This window comes from Chlorocebus sabaeus, chromosome 12, assembly GCF_047675955.1.
Source record: "Chlorocebus sabaeus isolate Y175 chromosome 12, mChlSab1.0.hap1, whole genome shotgun sequence".
NCBI lineage: Eukaryota > Metazoa > Chordata > Mammalia > Primates > Cercopithecidae > Chlorocebus > Chlorocebus sabaeus.
In genome coordinates, this window is record NC_132915.1 from 105,170,284 (window position 1) to 105,194,605 (window position 24,322).

Consider the following 24,322-nt stretch of genomic DNA (forward strand, 5'->3'; position numbering starts at 1 on the left):
TAGAGGGAGGACGCTGGCCCAGCTGGAGGGCCATCAGGATAGCCTGACTGTCCCTTCCCTCCCAGGGCATACTGGAGGCCCCTCCCCACAGGAAGGCTGCTGTGTCTGTTCCTCTATGAGCACCAGCAAAGCCAGGCTGAAGCCTCTCCCTCGTGGGAGGCGAGTTCCCTAGCCCGTGCTCTGGCCTGTCCATTTCAAAAAGCCATCAATAGGCCGGGCGCAGTGGCTCACACCCGTCATCCCAGAACTTGGAGGCCGAGGCAGGCGGATCACTTGAGGTCAGGGGTTCTAGACCAGCCTGGCCAACATGGTGAAATCTCGTCTAAAATATACACACACAAAATTAGCTGGGCGTGGTGGTGCGCGCCTGTAATCTCAGTTGCTTGGGAGGCTGAGGTAGGAGAAACACTTGAACCCAGGAGGCGGAGGTTGCAGTGAGCCCAGATCACGCCACTGCACTCCAGCCTGGGCAACAGGGCAAGACTCTGTCTCAAAACAAATAAACGAATAAACAAAAATATGTATGTGTGTGTGTGTGTGTGTGTATAGTGTGTATATACATATATACATCAATATATTAGTTTCTGCAGATAGGAGGGTCCAGAAGGGAGAAGGCTTGTAATGGTGGGCAGTGTATACAGACTTTCGGGTGTTTGGGCAAGCAGATAATTGAGATTATGTTCCCATCAGGAGCCAAAATCCATTCATTCATTCATTCACGTACATATTCATTCAGTATTTATTGAGGACCTGCTATGCATCTGCCCAGAATAAAAAAATCTCCGGCCGGGCGCGGTGGCTCAAGCCTGTAATCCCAGCACTTTGGGAGGCCGAGATGGGCGGATCACGAGGTCAGGAGATCAATACCATCCTGGCTAACACGGTGAAACCCCGTCTCTACTAAAAAATACAAAAAACTAGCCGGGCGAGGTGGCGGCGCCTGTAGTCCCAGCTACTCGGGAGGCTGAGGCAGGAGAATGGCGTAAACCCGGGAGGCGGAGCTTGCAGTGAGCTGAGATCCGGCCACTGCACTCCAGCCTGGGCGACAGAGCCAGACTCCGTCTCAAAAAAAAATAAAAATAAAAAATAAAAATAAAAAAAATCTCCAGTGTGTGACTATGCCACGGCTTTCTGCCTGGTCCAGCCCAGCTTTCCCGGAAGCATCCTTGAAGGATGAACTCTTTCCTTGGGCACCTTCAGGGCAGCCTCTGCTCTGTGTGTGTCAGTGCGAGCTTTGGGGAGGACGTGTCCCAGGGAGCAGAGAACTTGGTCTCTGAGGCACCGACAGCTGCTGTTCAGCAGAGAGACCTCAGCATGCCAGGCATACGGTTGCTTCTGCCTCTCAGCATCCCAAGTCTCCGCTAGATGGTTACAAACTGAGGTCTAGAGAGGTTAAGTCAATTGCCCCAAGGCTGCACAGCCAATACGTGGCAAGTGTGGGATGGGAACGCAAACGCATCTAACTCCAGATAAATATACTAATGGCTAACATAATTTAGTACTTACTATGTGCCACGCGCTGCTTTAGGAACCTTATATATATTCATTCATTTGATTTTCACAACAACCCTGGGAGGAAGATCTGGTTATCCCCATTTTCTAGATGGGATAACTGAAGCATGGAGAGGTTGTAACTTCCTCAGGGTCACACAGCAGTGAAGATGGGAGTTGAACTTGGGCAGCCTGCCGCCAGAATTCAGCTCTTCCTCACTGCAGTGCTGTATCTTTTTTTTGGTTTGTTGTTGTTGGCTTCTTTTTTTTTTTTTTTTTAGATGGAGCGTTGCTCTGTCGCCCAGGCTGGAGTGCAGTGGCGTAATCTCGGCTCTCCACCTCCCAGGTTCAAGCGATTCTCCAGCCTCAGCCTCCTGAGTAGCTGGGATTACAGGCACACACCACCAAGCCTGGCTAATTTTTGTATTTTTAGTAGTGACGGGGTTTCACCATGTTGGCCAGGCTGGTCTTGAACTCCTGCCCTCAAGTGATCCACCCGCCTCAGCCTCCCAAAGTGCTGGGATTACAGATAATTGAGATTATGTTCCCATAATCTCAGAGCCACTACACCTGGCCAGTATTGTTGTTTTGAGACAGGGTCTCAACCTGTCACCTAGGCTGGAGTGCAGTGGCACAATTGTGGCTCACTGTGACCTCCACCTCCCAGGCTGAAGTGATCCTCCCACTTCAGCCTCCTGAGTAGCTGGGACTACAGGTGCGTGCCACCATGCCCAGCCAATTTTGTATTTTTTGTTAAAAAATGGGGATTTTGCCATGTTGTCCAGGCTGGTCCCAAACTCCTGTCCTGAAACGATCCACCTGCCTCAGCCTCCCAAAGTGCTGGGATTACAGGCGTGAGCCACAGTGCTTAGCCGCTGTGCCACCTTGTGTTCTTTTGTGGACTGGCCTGTTCTGACCAACTTGGTGGCAAGAAGGTTCCTTCTGGAGAGGAGAGCACTGTTAGAAGAACGTCTGTGAAGCATTTGGGGTCTTGAAATCCAGCGGAAGGACAAAGAAATGAGACATTTTTCACAGTGTTTACAATAGCGGAAAATCGCAAGAGACCTAAATATCCCACAAGAGGGGAAGGGCTGGTGAGGCCGTTTTGGCATCCCCACTAGGGGAAGTGATGCAGCCACTCACGCTGACGTGAGGAAGAAGATCGGAAATAGAGCAGAGGGTTTAGGATGGGGCTTGAGGGACCATCGTTCACTGCGTGTCACTCACAGTGGGAAGCCCTCTACCTGCACCGTCACATTGACTTTGCTCCATAAAATGGTGAGGTCATGGCAGTCACCAGCGTGATAGCTGATGTTACTTGACCACTGACTGGGTGCCAGGTGTTGTCGAAGCACTTTAGTATCGCTGTTCCCACTCACAGAGCTTACAGAACTGGCATAGAAAGCCAGAACTGGAATGCAGCTATTTCCAGGAAAGTGGGATATGGTTGGGCAGGTTGTCCACTGCATAACTGCAGAGGACACCAGTCACACTGGAGTCTGTGGGAATGGCACTCCTGAAGTTGTGCAGTGCCCAACCTGTGCAACCATGTGCAGCATGCCTGGGTGTGTCTGATCACAATCCTAGGCTCTTAATCCATGCCCCATCCAAAACAGAAAATAATATTCATGCACGCTGTAAATGGGGTCATGTGATAGCTAGATACATGTGGACATGCAACAAAAAGTATGCAAAGAATTAAACAGATATGCTGGTGTCATGGGATTTATAGGAGATTTTTTTCCTTTCAAATGTCCTTAGGCCGGGCAAGGTGGCTCACGCCTATAATCCCAGCACTTTGGGAGGCCAAGGTGGGCGGATCACTTGAGGTCAGGAGTTCGAGACCAGCCAGGCCAACATGGTGAAACCCCATCCTACTAAAAATACAAAAAAAATTAGTCAGGCCTGGTGACGGGCGCCTGTAATCCCAGCTACTCAGGAGGCTGAGGCAGGAGAATCGCTTGAACCTGGGAGGCAGAGGCTGCCGTGAGCCAAGATCGCACCACTGCACTCCAGCCTGGGCGACAGAGTGAAACTCCGTCTCAAAACTTTCTAGAACTCTCTGTAATGATGGAAATGTTTCCTATCTGTGCTGTCCAATGTGGCGGCTGCTGGCCATGTGTGAATATTAAGCCCTTGAAATGTGGCCTGTTCAACTGAGGAATGGAATTTGTATTTTCATTTCATTTTAATCCATGAGAATTTCATTGAGATGGCCACATGCAGCTCGTTGCTTCCATGTTGGATGGTACAGAGCTAGAGTGTGGATTGGTGTCTTTCATTCTGAGCCATGTCATTCCCAGATGTCTGCTCTGAAGCTTGTGGTTCCTAAACTTGCGGGTAAGGGAGTGTCTACTGCAGATTCCCAGCTGGACCCTTGGGATGGGAATGTCTGTCTTTAACAAATTTCCTGGGGAATTCCCAGGCAAATTGTCAGTGGACTCCCCTTTAAGAAATGCGGAAGATCTGGCGCCAACATCTCCACGTGGCGAAGTGTGGCAAGGGGGGCAGGTCAGCTCCCAGAGCTGTGGCTGAAGGCGCCGGAACAGCTGCCCTCAGAGGTTAGCAAGGTGGTCTTCAGGAAGAGAGTCCTGTATGCTGCCCCTCAGAGTGTAAGCACAGCATATCGTGGGGACCACAGGGAGATGGACTAGGACCCACTGTAATGGAGAATTTTCTAGAGCCAGGGTTGGCTGTTGTGCAGTGATGTGATTGGAAACATGTTGGAGATGTCGAAGATGGCCCTGTGCCCAGACTCTGAGCGTGCACCCCACTGGTGAGGCTGTCCTGGGTGGGGCGCGGCAGCTGGTGGGTACCCGGTGGAGGCTGAGACAGCAGGGGAGCCAGGTGGGTGGGTGTGGGCCGAGCATTCCGACTTGTTCATGTAGAGAGGGGTGGCCAATGAAGCCACAGAAATCTGAACGGTCTCTGCGCCTGGCCAGCAGCCCTCACCCTGGCTTCCCTGCAGGTCCTGGCTGCAGACTTTGAGCGGCCCAGGAGCTCTTAAATGGGGAAGAGCTCATCTCCCACACGGGACCCTTAGCAGCAACTTTGCCTGGTCTGGAAATGGTTAACTTTTCCAAGGGCAGCTTTCATCCAGATACCAGCCACTTTGGGGACAGACAGTCTGGACATAAGTCGCCCCGATCACGGGCAGTGTGACCTGGGTTCGGTACTTTACCTCTCTGAATCTCATTGCCCCTGACTGTGAACAGGGCTTAATAACAGTGCCCTCCGCATTGTAGGAGGCAGGGCTCCATAACCCAGTGCCAGGCGCATAATAAAGTGGGGTAAATGGAAACCAAAAAAGAAAAAAAATTAAGGGTGTGCAAGAAGAAGCCCTTCTTGCCTCACCACAGTCCCACGCTGCGGTGAGGGGCGCGGCAGAAACACTCAGGACGCCCTTGGAGCTTCGCCGAGCGAGGCTCAGACTCACATTTTCCAGCACTGCCCGGAACTCACAAATGGGTCATAGAAACCTCCAGCGATGTTTAAAGTTGAGCCTCTCTGGGAGTGCAGCACTGCCCAGAGCCAGGGTCACGGCAGGTCCCATCAGCCTCTCAGGCACTGCCCTTGTCTGGGCTGCTCGCCATGAAGGGCTGGCCAGGGGACCCCAAGATGGGGCAGAAGGGCAGGTTCTTCCAGGGCAGAGAGAACTCTTCCATGGAGCTGGCGCTTTAGGGTGGGGTCTGTGGACAGGATTCAAAGTGTGTGAACCACCTCACCCCACAACATTGCATGCAAACTTTAATGCACGCCTGTGTTTTTCTAGGGAAGGGTTTGTAGAGTTCCTCAGAGTTCTCAAGGGGGGTTCATGATTAAAATGGGGAAGAACCACCAGGCCCGGCCTAGCCTTCATTTGGGACAAATAACAGTGGGGTTAGCTGTCATTTCTGGAGCACCATGTTGAGCATGTCCTTGGGAGAGCCCTGGGCCGTGCCATCCTCGCTGCGCCACCTGAGAGGGAGGGAGAGATACCGTTTTGTCCTAATACAGATGGTGAAACCAAGAACGCAAGAGGAGACACCTCTTGTCTGAGGACACACGGGGCAATTTTTCTCATTCTCAGATGCTCAGGGGAGGCAGGAGTTTGCTGTCTGGGCGGGCTGCTGGTAGCCCCTGTAACCCAATTGCTGGGTGGGGAATATTCTCTCCTGCATCCTCCCAGGAAACCTGGGAACAGAGATGGGAGCAGGAAGGAAGGGCATGTGTAGGCATCACATCTCAGCGGTCAGATCTCGGGGACCTACTGCCTTGCTGTGAGCGTATGGCCGAGTCACTGCTCCTCCAGGCCTCAGTTTTCCTATCAGCAAAATGAGGAGCCTTGACAGATGATCTCTAAGGTCCCTTCAGACCCTGAGTCCTTGAGAGGACAAGAATGACAAGTTTGAGACCGTAGAGCTGTTTGCAGGTTTGTTGCAAACCCAAGCCACATGAAATCGGAAGGTCTTTGTGTCCGGGCCTCAGACCTCACCCCAGGTTCCCAACTGGCTCCAGGCCTTGGAGGCCCAGGAGCTCTTAAATGAGAGAGAAAAACCCACCTTGGGCCCTGAGCAGAAAACTTCACCGTGGTCTGGAAACAGTTAACAAGGGCAGCTTTCCTCCTCCCGATACCAGCCCCTTATTAAAATGTAGGCTTTACAATAAACCTGGCATTTGGCCATCAACCTTAGATTAAAACCAGACAGAACAGACACGAACCCCTCTCTTAGACCGAATCGCGAGCAGAGCGCTGCTCCCCTTCCTTCTGGGTGGCTCCATGCCTCCCACCCACCCTGCACCCCGTTCCAGCAGGTGCCCCCACTTTCTGGAGCTTGGTTTTGGGGTCTCAGGAGTAGAGGAGAGACTGAGCTGGACTTAGGACCCCTGGCTCCTAGTGCAGAGGGAGGTAGTCAGGCACCAAAACTCAGGGACTGAGGGATATGAGGGGAGGCTCCTGTTAGGGCCACGCTGGGGAGCCAGGGCCTCAGAGCCGCTTGGCTGCATCTTACCCTTTGATTGCCTGTGAACAGGAGGCAAATGGAGTACACTGGCTCGATCCCGGCCCACGGCAACCTCCGTCTCCCGGGTTCAAGCGATTCTCCTGCCTCAGCTTCCCAAGTATGGGATTACAGGCAGGTGCCACTACACCTGGCTATTTTTTGTATTTTTAGTAGAGACAGGGTTTCACCATGTTGGCCAGGCTGGTCTTGAACTCCTGACCTCAGGTGATCTGCCTGCTTCGGCTTCCCAAAGTGCGGAAATTACAAGCGCAAGCCACTGTGCCTGGCCCTGAAGACCCCTTTTCTCAAGGCTCCTGGGCCCAGAAGAACTTTTGGCCTCACCTGCCCCCAACTCTGGCTCCCCCCTACCGTGAGCCTGCTGCTGTGACAGAGCCACATGGGGACATTCTGTGTGAGAGCCACTTCTGGCTGGGCGCGGTGGCTCATGCCTGTAATCCCAGCACTTTGGGAGGCTGAGGCAGGTGGATCACCTGAGGTCAGGAGTTCAAGAGCCACTCCTGCTGACTCTGTCACTGAGGGTTCCCCAAAGACCCTAACCCAGAGGCCCCTGGCCTCTTGGGGCCTCCCTGGCACCCCAGCCCACCTCACTCCTCACCCCCTGTCACTCCACTACCTGTGGCACCCCCAGAGACTCAGGAGATATCCTGTTTGCCATTCTCTCCAATCTCAATGCTTCTCTCAAACCCCCCTCCTTTTTCTGTGTGTTCTTAGGAATGATTGTATTTCGTGTATTTCACATACTGTACAATCACCCATTTAAAGTGCACAGTCCAGGGCCGGATGCGGTGGCTCACATCTGTAATCCCAGCACTTTGGGAGGCCAAGGAGGGCAGATCATTTGAGGTCAGGAGTTCAAGACCAGCCTGGCCAACATGGTAAAACCCCGTCTCTACTAAAAATACAAAAATTAGCCGGGTGTGCTGGCATGTGCCTGTAATCCCAGCTGCTTGGGAGGCTGAGGCAGGAGAATCGCTTGAACCTGGGAGGCGGAGGTTGCAGTGAGCCGAGATCGAGCCACTGCACTCCAGCCTGGGCAACAGAGCGAAACTCCATCTAAAAAAAAAAAAAAATGAACTGAGCATGGTGGCGCATGCCTGTAGTTCCAGCTACTGGGGAGGCTGATGTGGTAGGATCACTTGAGCTTAGGAGTTCAAGGCTGCAGTGAGCCACGATTGCAACACTGCACTCCAACCTGATGCAGAGCAAGACCGTCTCAAAAAGTAAAATTTAATTAAAAAGATAAAATGTGCAGTCTAGTGATTTTTTAGTATATTCAGTTGTACAACCATCATCACAATCGATATTAAAACATTTTCACACCCCCAAAAGAAGCCCTGCACTCTTTAGCTGTTGCTCTCCAGCATCCTCACTGCCGTCCCCCCAGCTCCAGCAACTGCCAGTCTGCTTCCCATCTCTATGGATTTGCCTATTCTGGACATTTCATATAGAAGAAATCATGCACTAGGGCTTGGCGCAGTGGCTCAAGCCTATAATCCCAGCACTTTGGGAGGCGCAGGCGGGCGGATTACTTGAGGTCAAGAGTTCGAGATTAGCCTGGCCAGCATGGTGAAATCCCATCTCTACTAAAAATACAAAAATTAACCAGGCATGGTGGCGGGCACTTGTAATCTCAGCTAATTGGGAGGCTGAGGCAGAAGAATGGCTTGAACCCAGGAGGCAGAGGTTGCAGTGAGCTGAGATGGCACCACTGCACTCCAGCCTGGGCGACATAGTGAGTGAGATTCTGTCTCAAATAAATAAATAAATAAATAAATAAAAGAAATCATGCGCCGGGCACGGTGGCTCAAGCCTGTAATCCCAGCAATTTGGGAGGCCGAGACGGGCGGATCACAAGGTCAGGAGATCGAGACTATCCTGGCTAATACGGTGAAACCCCGTCTCTACTAAAAAATACAAAAAAACTAGCCGGGCGAGGTGGCGGGCGCCTCTAGTCCCAGCTACTCGGGAGGCTGAGGCAGGAGAATGGCGCAAACCCGGGAGGCGGAGCTTGCAGTGAGCTGAGATCCGGCCAGTGCACTCCAGCCTGGGTGACAGAGCGAGACTCTGTCTCAAAAAAAAAAAAGAAGTCATGCACCATATATTCCCTTCTGGCTGGCTTCTTTGATTTAGCATCATGTTTTCAAGGTTAATCCACAGTTACCATCTCTAAGTGTTTCATTTACTTTTATTGCTGAATACTATTTTTATTTTTAATGCTGAATACTATTCTATTGTATGAATGGACCGCATTTTATTTATTCATTCACCAGTTGAGGGACATGTGGGTTGCTTTCACTTTTTGGCTATAATAAATAATGCTGCTATGGCCGGGCACGGTGGCTCATGCATGTAATCCCAGTACTTTGGGAGGCCAAGGCTGGTGGGTCACCTGAGGTCAGAAGTTCAAGACCAGCCTGGCCAACACTTGGTGTTATCAGGCCACCTGCCCTGGCTCTGCCTACTGGAGTCTTGCTCTGTTGCCCAGGCTGGAGTGCAGTGGTGTGATCTCGGCTCAGTGCAACCTCCACCTCCCACGTTCAAGCCATTTTCTTGCCTCAGCCTCCGAAGTAACTGGGATTTCAGGAGCCTGCCACCACACCTGGCTAATTTTTGTATTTTTAGTAGAGACAGAGTTTCACCATGTTGGTCAGGCTGGTCTCGAACTCCTGACCTCAAACAATCCACCTGCCTCGGCCTCCCAAAGTGCTGGGCTTACAGGCCTGAGTCACCATGTGTGACTGTTGTCTGTCTTTTGATTCTAACCATCCTAGTGGGTGTGAAGTCTATCTCATCATGGTTTTGAATTGCACTTCCCTGCTGGTTGATAATCTTGAGCATCTTTGTGCCTATTGGTCATTTGTGGTTTTTTTTGTTTTTTTTTTTGAGACGGAGTCTCGCTCTGTGGCCCAGGCTGGAGTGCAGTGGTCGGATCTCAGCTCACTGCAAACTCCGCCTCCCGGGTTTACGCCATTCTCCTGCCTCAGGCTCCCGAGTAGCTGGGACTACAGGCGCCCGCCACCTCACCTGGCTGGTTTTTTGTATTTTTTTTAGTAGAGACGGGGTTTCACCGTGTTAACCAGGATGGTCTCGATCTCCTGACCTCGTGATCCGCCCGTCTCGGCCTCCCAAAGTGCTGGGATTACAGGCTTGAGCCACCGCGCCCGGCCTATTTGTGTATTTTCTTTAGAGAAATGTCTATTCAAATCCTTCACTCATTTTAAAATGGGGTTATTTGTCTTTTTATTGAGCTGTAAGGGTTCTTTATATTTTCTAAACATAAGTCCCTTACCAAATATGTAATGTATAAATAACCTTTCTATTCTGTGGATTGTCTTTTCAGTTTCTTAATGGTTATAAAAGTTACAAAACTGTTTAGTTTTCATGAAGTTCCATTTATCTTTTTTTCTTTAGTTGCTTGTGTTTTTGGTGTCACATCTAACAGCCATCGTCTGGCCCTTTTGAAGATAAAGGGACCTGGCTTTGGAAATTGAGACTTCAGATCCTTTTCTGGAGTGAGCTGCTCCTTCATTTACATAGTCATTCATTCAGAAATATGTTTGAAGCCAAACTTCTTGCTTGGTCCTGGGGATACAGCACTGACAAGGAAAATCCAGTTCCTACCCGTCTTGATCTTGGAGTCAAATGTGGGATAGACAGGCATGAAGCAGATAACCGAAACATGTCATTTCTCTGTTTTAGTTAATTACAGATGTGCAGGAGAGGGAGAAGACCTAGGAGTCCATAACAAGGAGACCTGTGCTTGTCTGGGAGCCGGGAAGGCCTCTCAGGGCAGGGCATGTAGGCTGAAATCTAGGGCCGGGTCAGCTTTAACCGGTGCGGTGGGGACGGGGGAAGGGTGCCTTAGCTAGAGGGAACAGCAGATACCAAGGCCCAGAAGTGGGAAGATGCTTGTGCTTCCTGCCAGGGGCAGCTCCTGCTGGGTCACTGGCCCCTTCACTAGGGTTTCTTGCGGGTCTGGTGGCCCCATGGAAATGTGTGCATGTCATGGATTTAGGGGTGAGGCTCCCGATCCCAGAGAGACCCAGATACCCCGCAACTGTCTCCAAGCACGGCTCTGCTGAGGTTTGTGGGGGACATGAGGGAACCTCCTCTAGACTATTCCAAACTCCTGGGTCATTCTGAGCCTGCAGAGGCCACACTAGCCACCATTCTTGCAGCCACACTGGCCACCGGCCCCCAGGACTGGGAGCAGGTCAGAGCACGGCAGTCCCAGGTGGGGCGGCCCATGCCTCTTGCTCTTGTGTGCTGTGGAGAGACCTGGGGAAGCCATAGGATGGGGCCCCGTGGGGACCTGTCCTCGGGCCCCACTTCGGCTTCCATCATCACCTTCCTTCCCGGGATGTGTTTCTCCTTCTCCAGGCTGGTAGCTATAAAAATGTGTCAGCGTCACCGGTTTTTGTTCAAAATTAATGAGGTGAAACATTCTTAAAAGTGTGGCAGGGCAGTGGCTGGTGGTGGCTGGCCTCCCCCAGCCCCTTCCTCACTCGGAGGACGTGTCCTCGCCAGGCCTCCATGGCTCCAAGGGAGGAACCTAGACCCCTGCACAGGAGGGCGGGCTCTGCAGGCTCAGCCGGCCCTTCCCATGCCTCCTCCTTCACTCAACACTCAACACTCAACGCAGATTGATGAGAGGTTCCCTGTGCCAGCCCGTGTGATGCATTCCAAGGAGACAGAAAACCGTAAGTCCCAGCCCCTACTGGACCGATGACCCCGCACTTGCCCTACAGTGTGACAGAGTTACAATGGGAGAGGCACAGGGCTTTCTGGGAGCTGTGGGTCCAGGATGGCTTCTGGGAGGAGGAAGCATCTCTGCTGAGACCTGAAAGTGAGCAACAGAGGGAGGAGACATTGCCAGCTCAGGCAGGGGTCCATGGTGAGAGGGCGTGGTGTGTGTGATGCGAGCAGTGACCCCAAAGAGGCAGGGACCTGGAACAGCGGCTATGCAGCCCTGAGGCCACCTGCCCTGGCTCTGCCTACTGGAGTGGCCTAGATGGCCCCATCCAGCAATGGTCCAGTGAGGTGAAGATGGACCTGTGCCTTGTAACTCGCACCAGAGGACCTCAGACCCTCCTTTGTGCCTTACCCCTGGTCCCTGAATTTCTGGGGCTGAGGCCAGCTTGGCCTGATTGAAAGCCAGCTTGGCTGGGTGCAGTGGCTCACACTTGTAATCCCAGCACTTTGGGAGGCCGAGGTGGGTGGACCACAAGGTCAAGAGATCGAGACCATCCTGGCCAACATGGTGAAACTCCATCTCTACTAAAAATACAAACAATTAGCTGGGTGTGTGGTGGACACCTGTAGTCCCAACTACTCGAGAGCTGAGGCAGGAGAATCGCTTGAACCTGGGAGGTTGCAGTGAGCAGAGATTGCGCCACTGCACTCCAGCCTGGCAACACAGCGACACTCCATCTCAAAAAACAAAACGAAACAAAACAAAAACGAAAGTCAGCTCTTGGGCCCCTTGGTCGGGGTGCTGGCTGGGGCAGGGCTGTACTCCTGGGTTTGGAATAGTCTAGAAGCCCCAGCATCCTTCTCCATAAGGCCCCAGGGACCATGTTTCTTCTCTATCCTCCCTTCTTCCCTTCCTTCTTTTCTATCTTCAAATGTTGTTGAGCCCTCTCTGTGTCCGGCCTGACTGTGGCCCACCCTCAAAGGGCTTGGGGCTAGGCCTGCACGCGTCTCTAATCCTTGCTGCCCTGCTGTCTGCATGCCTGAAGCCGCGTGCTGCAGCCCCAAGAATGTTTCTGTTGCCTTCAGCCTCCCTCCTTTTGGTTGTTCCATATACCCTTAAGCCACCAGGGAAACCCCCCCAGAATCCCAGCACCGCGAGGATCTTGGGCAGGGGGATTCTTGGGGCTGGCTGTCCATGCCGAGGTGACTCAGACAGCGGTGTAGGGAAGCGGCTAAGATGCCGCACTATGTGCTGGTCTCTGAGTTTCAATCCCAGCTCTGGCCTTTCCTGGCCATGTGGCATTAGCACATCATTGAACTCTCTGTGCCTCCTACGTAAAATTGAACTAGGGGCCAGCTGTGTCGGATTGTTATGAGGGTTAAATGAGGTAGCTCCTGTTATTCCCATTTTTCAGGTGAGATTCTGTCTCCTTTTTTTTTTTTTTTTTTTTTTTGGAGACAGTCTTGCTTTGTTGCCCAGGCTGGAGTGCAGTGACAAGATCTCGGCTCACTGCAACCTCTGCCTCTCGGGTTTAAGGAATTCTCGTGCCCCAGCCTCCCGAGTAGCTGGGATTACAGGCACACACCACCACACCCAGCTAAATTTTTTGTACTTTTAGTAGAGACGGGGTTTCACCATGTTGGCCAGGCTGGTTTCAAACTCCTGACCTCAGACATTCCACCTGCCTCAGCCTCCCAAAACGCTGGAATTACAGGCGTGAGCCACCGTGCCCAGCCTCAGGTGAGATTCTTGAGGCTGGGAGCAGTTAAAGGTTCACCCCCGGCGCTCTGCTAGTGAAGGGAACCTGCCTGAGAGCCAGACCCAGACCGGCCACCTCCTTAACCACTAGGCGGTACTGCCTTCCATTCCTTACTGGGAGAGGTAAGAATTGTCCCTCAAGCCTCCCTCAGGGCCACTTGTGTCCTTGCTGATGCTGCCAGGCAGTGGCTAAGGATGTGGTTTCAGAGTTCCTGCCTGAGTGCTTCTCCCAGGGGCTCTTCAAAGGAACCCAAATCTCTACCAAGAAATCCCAGGGGGAAACTGAAGCCTCCCGGCCTCTGCACCCTACCCCACCTCCACTTCCTGCCTAAGACGTTTCCAAGCTGTAAATATTTCTCCAGCTCTGAGGCTTCTCTGAGAAGGCCCAGTGTTAATTTGTTAAATCCACATCGAGGTCCCAGGGACCCGTTGTTTGTTTTTTCGATCCTGTTGGCAGAGATCACGCTGGGGGTGGTGGGGAGGGCTGCTTATTTGGTCAGAATAAATGCTAATTAATAAAAGTTATTTATTTGGGTTGGAGCTCACCTCAGCCCTGGGGTCAGGCGCAAACTGACTATTTGAAGCAAAAACAAACAGAGTGTGTCTCTCAACAGCTTGAGAAAGGGAGGAACGAAGAGGCTGAGTTTATTTGTCTTAGGAAGAATTTGCAGTTAATTCCCTCCAGACTATTTAGACCCTTAAATTACACGGAATAAGAAAAACCATGGGCACAGGGGAGGGCGGTGGGAACAGTTGGTCATTTGGCTGAGAGCAGAGTTTTTAAATGTCTGTAGCCCCCAGTCAGCCAAATAAATGGTACGTGTGAAATAATTTAATGGCAGAAAACTGTGCACCAGTCATTTTTTCATTGTAATGTAATCGGGGACGATGTCGTTTTGGTTTTAAGGAGGAGAGAGCGTGAGGCAGGCCTCCCCCATCTGAGCTCGTTTCTCTTCTCCCGGATCCAGGCCTCCACAAAAGCAGCTAAACAGCCTGGTCAAAGGGAGGCGGTTTCATGCTTTGTTTCAATCTCAGGGAAAAGCAGAACTTTTCCTGAACAAAAAGAAACTCTGGGCACAGCCCTCCTTGGAGAGTGCAGACCCAGGGCCTGCTGGCCGGAGGAGAGGGGCCTGTGAAAAGGCAGGGACCCGGCGCCAATGGCCTGAGGCTTACAGAGTATTTATTTAATTTATTTCCTAAATGCTTTAAGCCCAAGCCTGGAGTCCCCAGAGGAACACATACGCCCACCACAATGCATTTCTCAGGAGGTGGTTCAGGAACTTAGAGCGACATATCCGGCACATCTGCTCAGACGCGGAGGCTAGCGCCAGAGCCCCCCTCTAAGTCCAGAGCTGTGGGTTCGAGTTCTGGTCCCCGGGGAGGTGCTGCCTGGGTCCTTCTCCCCGTCAGCGTTCCTTCCCAGCCTCAGCCCACGGCAGGGTGCAGCCCCATCTTTCTGCTGTAGGCTGGGAGAAAGGTCCTTGTCTTCTCATACAAAGCTGGCTGCACAAAAGCAATCATGTTAAGGGGAGTGAACATTTACTGAGCAATTACTATGTCCTTGGCACTGAGCTACACTCAGCTCCTCACAGCAGCTTGGTGTGTCCTTCAGCAAGCTGCTGTCCCACACCCTCCCAGGGGTGAGGGCTTCCTTTAGATCGAAGGGGTGACGTGAGGCTGGAGGCCTCCCACCATGGCATCTCCTGACCCCACCCACCCATGGGTTCAGAGAGCTGGGACCAAGCGTGTGACAGGCCCCCTACGCCGCGGAGCCTGGGAGCGAGGTAGAAGAGGGAGGAAACCCTGCGAAGAGGGGTTCACAGCCTTGGCTTCGCCAAGCCTCCCAGCAGACATTGATTTCTTCTTTTTTAGACGGAATTTCATTCTTGTTGCCCAGACTGGAGTGCAGTGGCATGATCTCAGCTCACTGCAACCTCTGCCTCCTGGGTTCAAGTGATTCTCCTGCCTCGGCCTCCTGAGTAGCTGGAATTACAGGTCCCCACCACTGTGCATGGCCAACAGACATTGATTTCAATCCCAGATGTATGACTTTGGGGAAGACACTCTCCCAGCTTCAGTTTCCCTGTGTGTAAAATGATGCAGTTGGCAGCTCACAGCTGTAATCCTAGCGCTTTGGGAGGCCAAGGCTGGTGGATCACCTGAGGTCAGGAGTTCGAGACCAGCCTGGCCAACATGGTGAAACCTCATCTCTACTAAAAATACAAAAAAAAGTAGCTAGGCATGTGGTGGTGCACCTGTAATCCCAGCTACTCGGGAGGCTGAGGTAGGAGAATCACTTGAACCCAGGAGCCGGAGGTTGCAGTGAGCCGAGATCGTGCTGCTGCACTCCAGCCTCTAATCCCAGATGCTCGGGAGGCTGAGGTAGGGGAATCACTTCAACCCAGGAGGCAGAGGTTGCAGTGAGCCAAGATCGCGCCACTGCACTCTAGCCTGGGGGACAGAGCGAGACTCTGTCTCAAAATTAAATTAAAAAAAGTAATGAAATAAAATGGCACAGTGCCTCCTAGGGTGGATGCAGGGGACGGTGGGTGGCCACACGTGGAGCACTTAGCACCACTCCTGGCCCAACTGGCTCTGGCTGAGCGCATCACATCACAGCTGCCTTGGCACGACCCTGGGCAGAGCTGACTTGGGAAGCAGTGGGGACGCCAGCCAGTGTTGGGGGCGGTCTGGGGCTGGCTGGGGTGGGGGTAAATGCCTTTGCGTGAGGGTTTTGGCTCCACGTCGCCACATAGCTTAACTGGCATGAAAGTGGAGCTGTTCCTTCAGACACTCGCTCGGCGAGGCGAAGGCTGCAAAATGGTTTTCATTTAAACACCCCCAGGTTTGAATTGCTCAGAAACTTCCCGAAAATGTCTCCTTTTTTGGCTGAAATGCCTCCTGTGTTGGGTGTGTGCCCAAGAGGAATTGCCTGAAAGGGGGTGGAAATCACCCCTGCAATGACGGGCTTTCCAGAAACTTCCATCCCTGCTTTCAGGCTATTGATCACCACCCAGTTTTCAGCGCAAGAGCTCTTGTTTTCGGTTTAAAGTTTCTTCCTTGTCGAGGCGGTGGGGGTGGAAAGACATTCACAGGCAGCAGACATTCTCATCCATCCTCACGTTTGCTTGAGGAGTGAAGAGTGAAGCGGTCCCAGCAATGAGAACAGCTCGCACAGGGCCACTGCGTGCTCCCTCACCACTGCCCCCCCAGCCCCCACCTGGTCCCGTGTGTTTGCAAGTATTTCCCAAAGGGGGAAACTTCTGAACATAACCTCCTAGTCATCCCTCTAAACCAGGGTTTCTCAACCTCAGTACTATTGACATTTTGGACAAGATAATTCATTGGCATGGGAGGCTGTACTGAAAGGTATTTAGACTGGGCGCGGTGGCTCAAGCCTGTAATCCCAGCACTTTGAGAGGCCGAGACGGGCGGATCACGAGGTCAGGAGATCGAGACCATACTGGCTAACACGGTGAAACCCCATCTCTACTAAAAAAAAAATACAAAAAATTAGCCGGGCCCGGTGGCGGGCGCCTGTAGTCCCAGCTACTCGGGAGGCTGAGGCAGGAGAATGGCGTAAACCCGGGAGGCGGAGCTTGCAGTGAGCTGAGATCTGGCCACTACACTCCAGCCTGGGCGACAGAGCGAGACTCCGTCTCAAAAAAAAAAAAAAAAAAAAAAAAAAAAATATATATATATATATATATATATATATATGAAAGAAAGGTATTTAGCAAGGCCAAGCGTGGTGGCTCACACCTGTAATCCCAGTACTTTGGGAGGCTGAGGCAGGAGGATTGAGGTCAGGAGTTTAAGACCAGCCTTGGCAACATAGTAGGACCTCATCTCTACATTAAAAGAAAAATTAGCTGGGCGTGGTGGCAGGCACCTGTAGTCCCAGCTACTTGGGAGGCTGAGGTGGGGGAATTGCTTGAGCCCAGGAGGTCAAGGCTGCAGTGTGTTACTATTGCACCACCGCACTCCAGTTTGGGCGACGGAGGGAGACCCTGTCTCAAAAAATAAAATATTTAGCAGCATTCCTGGCCTCTTTACCATTAGATCCTAGTAGCACCCCTTCCCCAGTCCTAACGATCATAAATGTCTCATGGGGCCAAAATAGCCCTTGGTTGAGAAGCAGTGTTCCAAACGCTGCTTCAGGGTCATCTTTCTCCCAGACACCTCCTTGATTCCTGCCTGACAACCCTACACACACACACACACACACATACACACACACACTCATTTACAGTCTCATGGAACAATTTAACCTTACATCAAATCAGTTGATTGCTCAAGAGTCAGTAAACCCCCCTAACCTGGGAACTGATTAAAAGCAGATATTAAGCAGTACCCGTCACTGGGCTTGGCATGTTCCAGAAGCTCAGTAACAGTTCACCGAACAAATGCCCAGTACTGTGCAAAGAACATCGGGTGTAACATGGGAACATGTAACTGGGGAAACAAAAAGACAAGGTATGAACTAAAATCCAAAGCTCTTCTGTTGGCCAAACTGTAGGCAAAACATGTCGCCCCGAACCTGGCCGTGGGAATGCAAAATAAGACCAGTCATACGGGGGAGTTTGGCCACATCTAGCATTCACTCATTGGCCCAGAAATTCCGCTTCTAGGAATCTGTCCTAAATATGCACTGGCAAAAATAGAAAACCATATTTGCATGAGGTTATGCATTGTGGCATTCTTCTTGTTCCAAGAGATTGGAAACCCTCCAAATGCTCATCAATAGGACTCTGGTTGAATAAACAGCAGAATGGCACAGCAGACTGCTATGCAGCTGTGAAAAGGAACATGGAGGGCTCTGGTGTGCTGAATGTAGAATCCCTGGGAAATATCTTTAGGTGAGGCAAAAAGTGAACAGTACATGCTATTTTTTCTTTCTTTCTTTCTTTCTTTCTTTCTTTCTTTCTTTCTTTCTTTCGTTCGTTCGTTCTTTCGTTCTTTCGTTCGTTCTTTCGTTCTTTCGTTCTTTCGTTCTTTCGTTCGTTCTTTCTCTTTTCTTTCTATTTTCTTTCTTTCTCTTTCTCTTTCTTTCTTTTTCTTTCTCTCTCTCTCTCTTTCCTTCTTTCCTTTCTCTCTCTCTCTCTTTCTTTCCTTTTCTTGACAGAGTCCCACTCTGTCACCCAGGCTGGAGTGCAGTGGTATGATATTGGTTCACAGCAACCTACAACCCCCAGGTTCAAGTGAGTCTTCTGCCTCAGCCTCCCAAGTAGCTGGGATTACAGGCACCCGCCACCACACCCAGCTAATTTTTGTATTTTTAGTAGAGATGGGGTTTCACCATGTTGCCCGAGCTGGTCTTGAACTCCTGACCTCAGGTGATCCACCTGCCTCAGCCTCCCAAAGTGCTGGGATTACAGGCATGAGCCACCATGCCCGGCCGCTATGCTTTCTTTTGATAGAAGAAAGGGAGAAAATATTATACGTATTTTGTTATATTTGCAAAAAGCAATGCTGGAGGGATAAAGGAAAAACTCACTCTTAAAATGGTTCCTGAAGGTAGGGGAGAGGGAACAAGAGGGAAAATACGTTTTGGAAAAACAATGACAAAATCACAATAAAGATGGTTAGGTTTGTTTCACTGAGATGGAAGAGTATCCAGAATATTATTAAATAAAAAGACGCAAGTCGAAGCCCCAGTGTGTGCTTGTCAATTTTTTATTTTATTTTAAACTTTTATTGATTTATTTTTTGAGACAGAATATTGCTCTGTCACCCAGGCTGGAGTGCAGTGGTGTAATCTCGGCTCACTGCAACCTCTGCCTCCTGCATTTAAGTAATTCTTGTGCCTCAGCCTCTGGAGTAGTTGGGATTTCAGACGCTTGCGACCATGCCTGGCTAATTTCTTTTCTTTCTTTTTGTTTTTCGGTAGAGATAGGGTTTCACTATGTTGCCCAGGCTGGTCTCAAAATCCTGGCTTCAAGTGATCCACCTGCCTCAGCGTCCCAAAGTGATGGGATTACAGGTGTAAGCCACCACGCCTGGCCATTTTTTAAACTTGTATTTGTAGTCTTAGAAAATGTGGGCAGTGGGGTCGGGCATGGTGGCTCACACCTGTAATCCCAGCACTTTGGGAGGCCAAGGCGGGCAGATCGCTTGAGGCCAAGAGTTCGAGACCAGCCTGGCCAACATAGTGAAACTCTGTTTCCACTAAAAATACACAAAATAGCCAGGTATGGTAGTGGGCACCTGTAATACCAGCTACTCGAGAGGCTGAGGCATGAGAATCACCTGAACCCGGGAGGCAGAGGTTGCAGTGAGCCAAGATCGTGCCACTGTACTCCGGTCTGGAGGACAGAACAAGACTCCACCTCAAAAAAATAAAAAAATAAAAAAATAAAAAGAAGAAAGAAAATGTGGGGAGTGGGATAGGGGAGGGGAAAGTATTTTGTTTTACTTTATACCCATCTGTGTTGTTTGAATCTGTTACTGTGACAAGCAGTGTGGTTACTTGGGTATTAAAATAGACATTTTTAATGAGAAAATCAGATACACAGGGAGGTGCTGAACCGGCAGCATTGGTTGATTCTAAGTGCTGGAGGGAAGGGGGTTCCACGTGGACTCAGGATCGGGGAGGGCGCCCTGGAGGAGTGGACAGTGGGCTGGGCCCTGGAGGATGAAAGGTCAGGGGTTTGGCCCCTGGATAAAGTTTAAATGCGGAAATAGTAGCTGGATGCCCCACCCCATCCCCCAAGGTACAGGCTGGGCCCAGAGGTTGCCACCCCAGGACCTCCCCAGGGTTCTGCTGGACCCTCCTTACCAGAACTGCTAGTTCTGTACCACAGGCCAGCGCCACCCTCGGTCAGGTCTGCTGCTGGGATCTTCCACTACCCCTGCTGGGCCTTGGCTGGACACCCTCCCTCACTCTCTGGCTGATGGGAAAACTCTTGGGGATCCTTCAAACCCTCTGCAAGCTGCACCTCTCCTGAGGGGCCTCGCGGCCAGCTCCTCATCCCCACCAGAGCTGAGCATCCTCCCGTGCCCTGGCCCACACCTGCCCCTGACCCACCTCACGGCCCCACCAAAGCTTATCCGGGGTCTGCCTCCCCTGCTGATGAATCTGTCTGGTTCGTCTCTCCCTAGTCCCAGCACAGCCTCTGGCTTAGTAGGCCCTCTGGAAAGGAAGGCTGCTCTCAACAACTGCCTGATTGGCTAAATAGGAGAGGATGAGGACTCTGGTACCCGATTGGTGGGTTCAGAACCCTCCCCCAACAATGACTCCACTGGGTCCTTGAGCTTGGGCCGGAGACCATAGCCTCTCTGACTCTTCCTGCTTAGGAGTGATGAGGATCGCGACATCTATCTTTAGGGCTCCTGGGAGCTTCCTAGAATCTGTGGGTCCTGAGCCTTGACTCCCACTGCTCTTTATGACATATGAATTATTATTATTACACGTCAGCAACAGGTGTCCATGCAGAATGTGCCATGCCCCACAGCCTCGGCCGGGTGCTGAGGACAGTCAGGTGTCTCCTGGGCCCTCCTTGAGCAGGTCACTTGTCCCTGGTGGAGGGGACACCTGTCCCCAGGGCTCTTGCCGTGGTTCCATCTCAGTTGGCTCAGACTGGGGTTTCCACAGGGCAGCGGTGTGGCTGCTTTTGTTCACCATTATCTCCCCGGAGTCTGGCACTGGGCCTGCCACATAGTAGGTGCTCAGTAAGTATGTGTTGAAGAGTGAATGGATGGGTGGATGCCGGAAGGAATGAGGGAGTGAATTAAAGGGATGCATTCCGGGCTGCGGGGCTGGACCATCCGTCTGCAGGGGAGGCACTAAAGCACTCAGAGCAAACTGCGGAGTTGGGGGCTGAACCGTGACGTAGCCACTGGCCGCCCTGCTGACCATCCACCTCCCACCCCCGACCTCCTTAGGTGAGTGTCCCAGCCCGGGGCGCGGTAGCGCCGCCAAGCGGAAGAAGAAGCAGCGGCGGAACCGTACCACGTTCAACAGCAGCCAACTGCAGGCGCTGGAGCGCGTGTTCGAGCGCACTCACTACCCCGACGCCTTTGTGCGCGAGGAGCTTGCCCGGCGCGTCAACCTCAGCGAGGCGCGCGTCCAGGTGAGCGCTCAGTCCCGGGAAGGGCCTGCTGTAGGAGCGTGCACCTGGGAGCGCACAGCCACTGTTCTCCTGGGATTACACAATTGCCCAGGAGGGGTGTTTAAGAGCAGGAGCATCTGAGGCCAGGAGGATGGGGGTTCAAATCCCAGCCCTGTCACTTATTGGCTGTGTGACCTTGAGCAAGTAACTTAAGCTCTCTGTGCTGCAGGCTCCTGCCTCCCTGGAAAATAAGGATCACGTAGGCCTTTGCTATAGGGGTCCTTCAAGAATTAGAGTTAAAATTTTCATAAAGTGGCCAGGCACAGTGGCTCATGCCTGTAATCCCAGCACTTTGGGAGGCTGAGGCGGGTGGATCACTTGAGGCTAGGAGTTTGAGGCCAGCCTGGCCAACATAATGAAACCCCATCTCTACTAAAAGTACAAAAATTATCCGGGCGTGCTGGCGTGCACCTGTAATCCCAACTACTTGGGTGGCTGAGGCAGGAGACTCGCTTGAACTCGGGAGGTAGAGGTTGCAGTAAGCCGAGATTGTACCACTGCACTCCAGCCTGGGTGACAGAGCGAGACCCTGTTTCAATAAATAAACAAACAAATAAATAAAAGTAAGTTTTCGTAAAGTGCTTAGAGCAATGCCTGGCACAAAGGGTTCTGATAAAGAAGTCCTTTTTCCAGTTTCAAGTTCTTACTGTGTGCCAGCACTGAGCCAAGTGCTCAGCAAGCACCTCCCTCCTCAAGTGCTCAGCAAGCACCTCTCCCCCCGAGGGCTCAGCAAGCACCTCGCTCCCAGTGGCCGAGTGCCCCTCCATTCGTTCCTTCATTTATTGGCGTTCTCATTCTCCAACACATACCCAGCAGCAGGCGTCATTTGTCATCCCCATTCTACAGATGAAAAAACTGAGATTCAGAGAGGTGACGCTGCCAGCCCAGGGCTGGTGACAGAGCAGGCACACACCCAGGTCCAAAAGGACTTGGGTCCCCTCTGCCCATGCTGCACCCTGCTCACCCTCCCACCCACAGGTCTGGTTTCAGAACCGCCGTGCCAAGTTCCGCAGGAACGAAAGGGCCATGCTGGCCAGCCGCTCCGCCTCGCTGCTCAAGTCCTACAGCCAGGAGGCCGCCATCGAGCAGCCCGTGGCTCCCCGGCCCACCGCCCTGAGTCCGGATTATCTCTCCTGGACAGCCTCGTCCCCCTACAGGTGAGAGCGGGAACACCTTTAGGCCGGGAGCGGGCAGCTGGGGGAATTCCAGAGAGGCTTTTCCAGCCTGGACTCTGAGGGTCTGGAGAGAGCTTGAATGTTGTCCACGGCCCCTGGGATCTGGGGTACACACCAAGTGATGTGTGGCAAGTGTGCCCATGAGTGGGTGTTCACGGGCACGTGCACGCGCATGTTGTAAGAGTTTGCGTGTGTGTGTCAATGTGCATGTGTCCACACGTGACTGTGAGTGTGCATGCACGTGCCTGCGTATGTGAAGGAGTGTGCAAGCATGCGTGCCTGGAGCCGGGAGAAAACAGGCCTATCTGGAGGGGGAGCAAAGTACAGGCATCACCCTGGGGGAACAGAAAACCTGCGGGAAGATTCCTAGGCTGGCACGGGGGCCCCAGCGCCCTCTGTCCACCCTCCAGGAGAGAAACTGAGGCTAGGAGGGCTGAGGAAATGGTCTCCCTGGCCCGTGGGCATGGCTGGGGCCCAGAGCCAACTTCTGGGGCAGTTTTGTCTGGCTCAAAGCTGGAAAGACTCTGACAAGGTGGGCAGGAGGTGCTCAAGAGTCGGGCCACCATACCCCACAGCTTCAGAGACACCATCTGCTCCTTGGGCTGTGAGGGTGGCTCTGCTGGAGCCATAGTCCTGCAGGGGGACAGGGATTTCGTGGGTTGGCTTGAGGGATCTTAGCCTTCACCACCCTCCTGACTTCCCTCCCTGTTCATCCTTACATGGGGCGGGAAAACCAACGGGCATCCTTATTTATTTATTTATTTATTTATTTATTTTTGAGACAGAGTCTCACTCTGTCACCCAGGCTGGAATGCAGTGGTGCAATCTCGGCTCACTGCAACCTCCGCCTCCCAGGCTCAAGCAATTCTCCTGCCTCAGCCTCCCAGGTAGCTGGGATTACAAGTGCCCATCACCACGCCCAGCTAATTGTTTGTATTTTTAGTAGAGACCAGGTTTCAACATGTTGGCCAGGCTGGTCTCGAACTCCTGATCTCAGGTGATCCATCCACCTCGGCCTCCCAAAGTGTTGGGATTACAGGCGTGAGCCACCACGCTTGGCCCCAAGGGGCATCTTTAAATTCAGGTGCCTGTTCATTCTGCCTCCCTCCTGCTGTGAGCCAGGCCCAGGGTACTCATGGAGGGGAGCAACAGGACCCACCCTGGCCCCACCCTCAGGAAGCTCATGGTTCACAGGGAGGCTCCTGTGTCCCAGCACCAAGCTGGGTGGACTTCTAACTCCTGCCCAAACCCTGCAGCTCCAAACCACCCCCAATCCTGGGTGAAGGCTGCCCAGGAGAGCAAGCTAAGGAGGGGGGTGGCGGGACCAGAGGCTGGGGTCGAGCACTGACACCCAGAAGCCACCCACACCCATGTGTCCTGTGTCTCATGTCACCCCCAGCACAGTGCCACCCTACAGCCCTGGGAGCTCAGGCCCCGCAACCCCGGGGGTCAACATGGCCAACAGCATCGCCAGCCTCCGTCTCAAGGCCAAGGAGTTCAGCCTGCACCACAGCCAGGTGCCTACGGTGAACTGACGTCCACTCCCACCAGGACCCAGCCACCTCCCTGGGTGGACAGCAACAGAAAAGGGGGCAGATGCCCAGGAAGTGACCTTGTCCTGGATGGGCTCTCCTGGCCCGTCTCTCCAGCCTGGACTCCCGAGCCCGCGAGGCTGTTGAGGCCCCCGCAGCCGGGCCCAGCTCTTCTGTCCTCGGCCGCCAGAGACTACAGCCCACAACCCTTGGAGGGGTTGGGCCAGAAGGTGGAAGAGCCTGCCAAGGACCTCATTTAGTTTGTGTATTAAAACCAAAAAGCTTTTGTCTTTAAGAAATAAAACCATTTTTTTAAGCCCCAAAAGGTTGCAGGAAGGTGGGTAAGGGCTGCAAACAATGTTGGTGACTGAGATGAGAGCTGGGACCCCACAGGGCTGGATGGCTTCCTGGGCCCCCTGCAGCAGGCATGGGGACTGCCCTGGCCTGGCTGAGACCAGCAGCCATGGGAGGCCCACCGCCCTCATATCTGTACTGTTCCCGGGAACGAAGTCCTCGGTCACCCTGCAGAGCCCCCAGAAGTGGAGGCTGGGGGGTGGGG

The 24,322-nt window shown here is 52.5% G+C and overlaps 1 protein-coding gene across 1 annotated transcript in view; it reads left to right on the forward strand.

Annotated features, from left to right (window-relative positions):
- The window catches only part of PRRX2 (paired related homeobox 2), a 57,615-nt gene extending 33,527 nt beyond the window's left edge, over nt 1-24,088 (forward strand). Inside the window, exons 2-4 of the mRNA XM_037994016.2 lie at nt 20,830-21,017; nt 22,035-22,213; nt 23,631-24,088. Coding sequence (XP_037849944.1) covers nt 20,830-21,017; nt 22,035-22,213; nt 23,631-23,766 — 503 coding nt within the window. The 3' untranslated portion in view covers nt 23,767-24,088. The remainder of the gene's footprint in view (nt 1-20,829; nt 21,018-22,034; nt 22,214-23,630) is intronic.
- The last annotated feature ends 234 nt before the right edge of the window (nt 24,089-24,322 follow it).